The sequence below is a fragment of the Rhododendron vialii genome, chromosome 1a (genome assembly GCF_030253575.1).
Source record: "Rhododendron vialii isolate Sample 1 chromosome 1a, ASM3025357v1".
NCBI classification, from domain to species: domain Eukaryota; kingdom Viridiplantae; phylum Streptophyta; class Magnoliopsida; order Ericales; family Ericaceae; genus Rhododendron; species Rhododendron vialii.
In genome coordinates, this window is record NC_080557.1 from 1,942,443 (window position 1) to 1,952,013 (window position 9,571).

Sequence of the window (9,571 nt, forward strand, 5' to 3'; positions counted from 1 at the left end):
ACCGCCCATTCTTTATGGAGCTCTCTTTAGCTTACCATTTCACACTATCTTTCAATAAATTAGGCCTTATTTGAAGGGGTGGGATAAACCTTTTCATTTCTTCCACTTTTGGCACCTTTTCTGCTTTTATCTCTTTTCCTATTTAGACTTGGAACATAAAGCACAATTCCATATCTCCTCTCGAATCTATTGCCTAACCTACCTTCCTCCCTCCTTCCGCTGCCAGCGCCAAAGTTTGGGGTGTCCGGACCCAACCTCAAGCTTTGTTGCCCGGTTGCACAATTCTTCAAGTACATCCATTGAAATGTTTACGAGTACATTCATTGAAAATCATATAATAATAAAAAACGTAGGTTCTTTCCATTAAAACTGAAAAGACCTAGGTTCTTTTTGGGCCTTCATTCATTGCCCGACTTCAAACTGAATGTCTACGAGTACATTCATTGAAAATCATCCAAAAAACCTAAGTTCTTTTATGAATCACTTTGGTCTTTTTATAGTGTCTTTGCATATATAATGTGATATGCAATTAAGAAAGAGCAATGTTCTTGTGACTAAATTTGGTAACCCTGTGATGTGTCACCATCACTTTCATAAGATGTAATCCACTACATGACAAATGAGACACATTCTACCATTACATCGGGGTTCATGAGCTAAGAGCTCGTGAAGTTAACAAAAAAGATAGACTTAGACACATGCATTCTACCCTTAGACACGTAGAAGACGCATTCTACCAGAATATCTACTAGTGGTTAAGGAAAAAAGATGGATAGACTTCACAAGCTCTTAGGTTCAGATCAATCCAGTTAACAAAAAAAATACACCAAAGTATGTCATCCAGACTCCAGAAGGTTAAGTGAGATTTGTTAAAATTGATAAAATGACCAGAGGCTTCACTGAATGTTGCCAGAATAGTCAAAAAGTTCGTGAACTCAGGGGGGTAGCTGAAGAAAAAAAAATGAGAGAAACACGTCATAGAATACCTCTCTGTGGAAACACATTGAAGCACCCATGGCCCCAATCTCATGTCCATAGCATCCCAAATCTGAAATTGCAGAGTGAAAAACATCCTCCAAATCTCTAGCTTCAGGCCACCCATATGATTCAGTAGAAATAGGAACTTGTCATCGTAGACATGCCCTCAGGATTTCATACCCCTCCGACAAAATTCTTGATAATCTGGTAGCTGAGTATTCAGCTTTCAAAATATTTTGAATTGAAGTATATAATTATCGAGTCAATAGATATCTCTAAATGCGTCAAAAGGTTTCATGGGGATGAGATTATCATGCTGTCCAAAAAATCTCTTAACATAAACCTTCATATTTTTCTGTGAAAATTGAAAATAAACACCTTGCTTTTATTCGAATTTACAGACTAACATATTGGCTGCTCAATTGGACTGCGGAGAGAAGAGGAAATGAAAAGAAAGGTCAGTAACCATGACAGTAAAGCACTGGCAGTTATGACTTCCTGCTTCTAAAGATGCCAATTGCAAATCAAAAAAAGTACTCCAGTCCGCCGGAACTCTTCACATCAGGGTAACCAGGCTTAAGGACGAAGCTGCTACGATGATAAATTTAACTTCTATGTTCTCTTTGTCATCATTTCAGCAACCAAATAGAGGACAACAATGTTATAGGTAGCACTACAAGAAGAAATACACTGATTATTGAGTATAATCAACTACTTCATAACAAGGAAATCAAATACCGGTGGTAAAGGAGATTAAGGCACCCTATATAGCAATCGCATATTGAGTATACTCCGCTTAATGATGGCAGTTGGATAAAAACACATGAAGCAACAAAAGTGCAGTCACATGCAGGTTCTAGTGCAACATAGGAGGTAGGTAAAGCAATGGCAATTGATCATTGAAGAATCTACGCCAACTTCAAAGAGAGTGTAAACATCAAAAGATGATATTTCCACCATACACCAACAACCTAACAACAGGAATCTGTTTGGATGGGTTAAAGAAAAGGTCTAAAGTGAAGCTTCCAAAGAATGAGTTGAGACAGGTAAGATAAATGACAATTGATATTGCAGCATTTGTATGGTATGATCATAAGATGGATATACTAGTTACTTGGTTGCAGTTGGTTACAAAAACAGGGACTAAAGAAAGATAGATAGCTGACTGACAGATCTAATTTATAATAAGCGTACAACATAATGAGGCGAGATACAATGGTGTCAGTGTTTTGTTTACAGTCAGTCATCTTTTCGCATCATCTTCACGAAGGAAAATAAGGAAAGAACTAGATGAAGAACACAATAAAAGCCCTGAGCATAATATTAGACAATGTAGATTCCTTAGGTCCTTAGGATAACAACAGCTGTTAAAGTAACATGTGCGTCAAACGCCAATTGCCAGCAAAATGTTCGACTTTTCAACACTTGCAAGTTCATTATCTAAAAACCTCGACAAAAAGCACATCTGCTACCACAAGTGGGATTCTCTTCAAACAGGTGATAGAGTTTCAAGAAAGGGATAAGCACAACCATTCACACTATCACCACATAATTCACCTGGCACCAAATCACGAAGCACATCCAATTTACCGTACTTGCAGGAAATAATTTTTTGTCCTGGAACGGCCAACACCAGTGTGTAATCGTGTCTTGTCTCGCCCTTCACAACACACATCACATAAAACTTAAAGGTTTTTCCCATCTCGGGAAATGCAGGAACAATTCTCGTACTAAGATTGAACCGGTGATTCTCATACCACCAGCTAAAGTCACTTGCCAACTCCTGGATTGCAAATTCCATAGCATAGGGCGAACGAGTCTGAATAAGTATCAAACGGCCACCACATTCTCCAAAATACCTGATTCGATTTTGAGCAAAAATCTTAGGTTTCCCAGGGAGTGGCAAAGCAATCATCTCCTCAGCATCAACTTCAAACCTCAAGAGAACATTCTTACAACTTAACCAATGGATCGCTCCATTCCAAAAGACACCACGCCCGCCACACGCATCTCGTGGAACAACTTTTTTCCAATTCCCACTCTCCGAGTTGTACATATCAATTTCAAAAGAAGGAACACCCTCCGAGTTGTACATTTCACAAAAGTCAGGGTCGCGGCGGCCACTAGTCACGACAACTTTGTAGTGAGGTGATTTCGACGGATCAAAAGCAAAGTAAGCACAGCTACGAACATCAGGTCGAGATAAATGTTTACGAAGTACCTTGTATTTCTGCGTTGTCGGATTACAGACAATGTATATCGGCTCGCCCGAAAAACCAGTCTCGCATAACAGTAAGCCGTTGCAAAAGTTTAGAATCCCAGGTTTAAAATCATAAATACCTTCAAGCCCATAGAGGAAGGAGAGAGACGGGAGATTGTTGTGGCCGTGAAGGGAGACGGAGCTGAGTTGGTTGCGGGAGTTGAAATACAAGCCTGAGACGGAAGGGCTAGGGTTTCAGGAGGAGTATTTCGTGGAGAAATGGGAGCGGGAGATGAGAGAGAGCCATTGCTTGGACACGGACTTGAATCGGATTAGGTATTTCGCCGGCAAACGTAGGAGGATTTCTTCGAGGAGATCGACGTTGCCTGCGATTAATTTCGCCACCAGTGAGATCCCCGATGAAGTTGCTCCGCCGGTGATCGCCGGGTCGGACTCGACGGGTAAGGAACTGAAAACTCTCGTTTTTGGCAAAGGCGTAAGTGCGTGAAGCGCGGGCGTGCCAAGACTTGTAGCGCCTAACTTTTGATGAAGATTCCCATGAATCCTAATTTCTAACGTAAGAGCGATTGCATGTGACCCAAAGGTTAAAGATCACAAATGGTTTGTTCCCTTGCCACACGGTCGTGTACTTAAAAATTTCTTAGTCGTATAGGAAATGAAACGTAAACGTGAACTTTATTACTCCGGAATAATAAAGTTGGTACAAGAAAGGTAAAAGATCCAAATTACTTGAAGAAGTGAGTTTGAATGGGGTTGAGCACAAAGTACTCAGATATATCTACTTTGCTGAAAGTAGGAAAGTATGTTTCGCTAGGAAAGTTTTGGTTATAAGCGTTGAGCTTTGATTGGTGTTGGACCCATTTTTTATCTTGTAAACTTGTATTTATAGGCACAGCAGTAAGCTGATTCAGGCCTGAATCCGAATTCTGCTTTGCTCCATAAGCTGACATGTGTCCCATAATGGTCCACTTTTCATGCATGCTTGATCATGGGCAGTTTCTGGCAATTAACAGATCATGGGTGGTGTGGCAATAACTTCCCACTACTCCTTCTCTTCATGCATTTGACACATGGCCTTTGAGCTTTGGAGGGAAATAACCACCTCGGCAGCAACCAAACTCCTAAAAACGTGGACTGCTCCTCATGGGTCAGATCTGCTCCTTTCTTCATGGGCCCAACCGTTGGCTACCTCCTCAAAAAATCATGGGTTGTACCCTTCATATAGGCTGCGTGTTTCTTGGGTCCAAATGTAATAGAAAACTCATGGCTCAATAACAACCAATCAATTACATAGCTTCGGCCCAATTTAATCAAAAAATTAATTAAATGTGTCACACCCCAAAAATGGGAAGTGACCGGCCGTGAACCATGAGACTAATCCACGGAACACGCAGCCTAAATAAATCAAAGTAACAGGAAATCAAATGAACGCTTTTTTGTTATTAATCAAATCAAAAGCCAATGTGTCTCAGTCATAAACATGGGATACAACCATCCCATGAACTAAACAATATCCAGTGGTCCAACAATAATAAAAAGAATTTGTTATCTGATAATTGTTTCAAATGCAGAAGCGATTTTTAAAATAAAACTAGAATGAGACACCCTAAGGAGGTCAACCAAAAGAATCCCCGAGGTGCCGCCAGAGTCCTTGCCTAACTCCCCAACTTGCCTGAAAGAGAAGTTGGAATAAATCCGTCAGCTGACGAGCTCAGTGAATAACAAGTATGTATAATAAATAAAGTTGAAAGCGGGGATGAAAATAATTTACCATTAAACATAATTTGGCATACGAGGTGTCCAATAGAAGAATAAATTAATCAATGAAGTATTTAACCAAATAAATATTCTTAGTGGTGATCACAACAATAACTCCATCAACAATGGGGAACCACAATCAAACAGTACCATGGCCAAAATAAATCTCATCAAAATTAGATCCAATATCGAACTTAGAGTCACCAGGGTTGGCAGCCCGTAGTACTTTTCCCTAAGACGATCTGGCGAAAGAAAGCCGTTGAGCATTAGGGTCACCGGTCTAACACGGTCTTTTCCCCAATGGCCAGGGTCACCAACACGAGAAGGAATAAGTTCCCTGGACTTCCGAAATAAATGTTCCCATTAATATCCACCAAGTTCTCATCAAAAAGAATATTAACAATTGATCTTAGAAAATTTGTCGCATGCCAATTTATAGAACAACTTAAAAACAGTTTTGAGTCTCCGAATAACATTTATATAAATTTCTGAAGGAAATACTTTTAAGGGACACAGAGAACTTTTGAAAACACATAATATACTTAACTACTCACCTGGATCCAAAAACAATGCAACTCGAACACGCAAACGAGACTAACCTGTCAAAATAAAGCATATAAATTTACTAATTAATACATATCTATCACCGACCATTGAAGTTAGAAGTATCATTAATTAGTATAAGGCCCAAACCTAGAATCTAATCCTACGGTGCTAAACCAACAATGGACACCAACACAATCACCACTCAAGCCTATTCCCAATTAGCTCACATGCATCACCAAATTGAAGCCTTTTTTGCCTGTACAACACAGCACCAAAACTCATGCTCGGCAAATCCAAGCAACGCACAAGGAGAAAAGTCCTGCTCTGGTAATTAATTACCTCCATGATCAAATCCCCACTTGGGCTCCCTGTTATTCAATCTCACACACACGCACAACTCGAATGACGTTCGGACCCTCCACTTTACACTAACCACAACAACACTTGCACACCCATCTGCCGTCTCTCTCCCTCAACCACTCACACCAAAGTCACCGTTCACATCACACAAACTCCTCTACTACTCCATATTTCATCAACAATAAAACAAATCAATCGGTGGCAGTAAATTAACTTTTACAAAACTCATCTAACCTCTCAGCAAGTAAAAGAGAAACGAGAATATTGAAGGGAACAAGAATTGCTTACCCCAATGATCATCAATCTGTCGAAACCTTGACTACGGCTTCTCTCTCGTTCGCACTAAGTTCTCTCAACCTCTTATCTCAATTGCTCTGCCAAAATAAAATCCTACACCGTGAAAATAACTCCCAACTTTGTAAACCTATCCACTACTTCCTATATTATAGCTAATTAGTTAATTAGAATTAGATAGTACGTAACACAATTTATAAAATTACCCTCTGGTACCACTATTTTACCCAAAATCAATCTCATACCCCAAATATTACATTCATGTCAACAATATCCATAGTACCCACAAAATAATTACTTCGTACCCAACCAAAACTCCAATTAATAAACGGCCAATATAATTAATTAAATAAATAGAAATGATAGGCCGTAACAAAATGGCCATTCATGGCTAGTCCGATATTATGTGCCAAAAATGGGCATAAACAAGAACACACCAAACCGAACATCGAACTGAAATTTGATTTTTAATAGAAAGTAAACCCGCACCCGTCCGAATCACATGTTTGATCCCGCCCAAGACCCTTCGGGTTGGGTCGGGTCCACGGGTTTTTTGCACACCCCTAGGTAGGGCTGCAAACGAGCCAAGCCGAGCCGAGTTTTACGGTGTTCAAGCTTGTTTATTAAGTTTTTAACGAACATGAGCTCGAGCTCAGTGAAAACTTAACGAGTCGAGCTCGAGCCGAGCAGGCCTTAGCTTGACTCGAGCCCGAACTTGTTTACGAGCCTTAACGAACCAACAAAAAATGTATATATATCCTCGCATAGACCTAATACAACCAAAAATATTTTGATTGTAAAGGTATATATATTTCATTTTCATATGGAGCAGGGGTGTACTGATGTGCGTGTGCTCTCGCTTCCCTTAGTTGACTCAAAAAGTGAAAACTGAAATAACAAATTATGAAATAACAATAAAAATCCTAAACTTAAATATATATACCCCGGCTCGCGAGCCGACTCGAGCCGAGCTTATCCTAACTCGAGCTCAGCTTGTTTACAAAACGAGCTGAAAAATTGGCTCGAGCTCGTTCATTTAACTTACGAGACGAGCTTAAACGAGCCACTAACGAGCCGAGCTGCGAGCGGCTCGCGAGTGGCTTGGTTCGTTTGCAGCCCTATCCCTACGCACAATCATGTTAAAAATCTTGTCCATCGGATATCGTTTAGTATACGATCGGAACAATTTATTTTGGAAAAAAATACATACCCACACTGGATATTGGAACCCCTCTTATTCATTTGTCCAAAATAAATGTGTTCCGATCATGTACTAAACGACATCCAATGGACATGATTTTTGTCATGGTTGCGCGTCTCAACGAAATATACAATATGAACGGATCCGATCATTCAACAAAACCGTCTCTCACCGGGAAATGGTCGACTGGCCGGTTCTGGATTGTAAGGGTAACTGGATGGGAGGTTGACCCTGGATTCGGAATGGTATTAAGACTTGTCCTGGGATATTTTGTTTGATGGTGTAGGAAAGTGTGATGAGGCATGCTCGGTGGGGCAGAGGTAGAAGAAATTAGCCATTATGCAGATGGTGTCAAATAAAATTACAACTAGCTCTAGTGCTGAATATCTCTAGTGCGGAAAAGCATCCGTTGCCCCTCTCTCTCTCTCTCTCTCTGCGCGCTCAAGATGGCAAGCCCCGACTCCCACACCGGTACGCTCTCCCTCTCTCTCTCTCAATTTTTTAGATATGGACATTGCACACCCTAATATATACAATGATGATACAAACACATTAATTCTGCCAAACCCTATTGTAAATTTTACCCCTCACACTTGACTCTCTCTCTCTCTATATATCAGATCCCGTCACACTGGACAAATCCGCCAAGATCTTCGTCGCCGGCCATCGCGGCCTAGTCGGCTCGGCCCTGGTTCGAAAACTCACCCACCTCGGCTTCACCAACCTCCTTCTCGTACCCCACTCCGACCTTGATCTCACAAACCAATCCGAAGTCGAATCCTTCTTCTCAACCCACAAACCCCACCTCGTAATCCTTGCCGCCGCAAAGGTCGGCGGCATCCACGCCAACAACACCTACCCAGCCGACTTCATAACCCTAAACCTCCAAATCCAAACCAACGTCATCACCTCGGCTTTTCGCCATGGTGTTCAAAAACTCCTCTTCCTGGGCTCCTCTTGCATTTACCCTAAATTCGCCCCACAACCCATATCAGAAGAGTCTTTGTTGACCGGGCCGTTGGAGCCCACGAATGAAATGTACGCGATCGCAAAGATCGCCGGCATTAAAATGTGCCAGGGGTATAGGGTTCAGTATGGCTGGGATGCCATTTCAGCTATGCCAACGAATTTGTATGGGCCTAATGATAATTTCCATCCCGAGAATTCGCATGTTTTGCCGGGGATGATGAGGAGGTTTCACGAGGCGAAGGTGGTGGGAAGGAAGGAGGTGGTGGTGTGGGGGACAGGGAAGCCGTTGAGGGAGTTTTTGCACGTGGACGATTTGGCTGACGCATTGGTTTTCTTGATGGAGAGGTATAGCGGGTTGGGGCATGTGAATGTGGGGAGTGGGGTTGAGGTGAGTATTAAGGAGCTCGCGGAGTTGGTGAAGGAGGTGGTCGGGTTTAAGGGTGAGATTGTTTGGGATAATTCGAAGCCTGATGGGACTCCAAGGAAGCTCATGGATAGCTCGAAATTAGCTGGTATGGGTTGGGTTCCGAAGATTTCGCTGAGGGATGGGCTTGTTGATACCTATCAGTGGTATCTGGAGAATGTCAAGCAATAATGCTGCAGGTGAGATCTCCAATTTTTAGCTACTAAGTTAATGGTTTACGTGAATTCTATTGTGTCTTGATGTCATGAACGATATAAGCTTGATCTCATGAACGATATAAGCTGTTATTTAGAATCCACCATGTATTGTCTTGAGAGTAATTTCTGGTGCTTTATGCTCTCAGATTTTTTTAAGGAATCCTGATGAGGATTGACATCATTATGTATCGAATAATCAATTGGTTTGTTGTACAATGCCAAGGCAATGAATAAACTGATTTTCAACGACCTCTCTGCCTTTTGCTTGGGAACACGCTTCAGGATCTGTGTTGTGATCTACCTTTTGTTAATCAGCGCAGCTGTTTTTGATATTCTTCTTGTTTCTTCTTCTTCATCTTCTATTAAACAAACTATTTGTTGCTAGGGTAGAGTTAAAAGTTGTTTTGAAGAGAATGCAAATGACTCCTTTGCTTCTCTCAGCCATAAGAATACACGACCAGATGACCTCATTTGGTTTGATCATATTGCTGCGGTGAAAATGTGGAGTATGGTCGTAGAGACAAGGTTTAGTTTATTTATTTTACATTTTAGAAGGTAACAAAGATTAAGAACACCTTGTTGAGCCTTTTTTCCATATCATATCCTTATGGTGACATGAATTT

At 41.2% G+C, this 9,571-nt stretch overlaps 1 protein-coding gene across 1 annotated transcript; it reads left to right on the top strand.

Annotated features, from left to right (window-relative positions):
* The first annotated feature begins 7,539 nt into the window (after positions 1–7,539).
* LOC131325445 (putative GDP-L-fucose synthase 2) lies at positions 7,540–9,197 on the top strand. The gene is made up of 2 exons (XM_058357725.1): positions 7,540–7,829; positions 7,979–9,197. The coding sequence occupies exons 1-2, from the start codon at positions 7,805–7,807 to the stop codon at positions 8,920–8,922; spliced, it is 969 nt and encodes a 322-aa protein (XP_058213708.1). The 5' UTR covers positions 7,540–7,804; the 3' UTR covers positions 8,923–9,197.
* Positions 9,198–9,571: the final 374 nt, after the last annotated feature.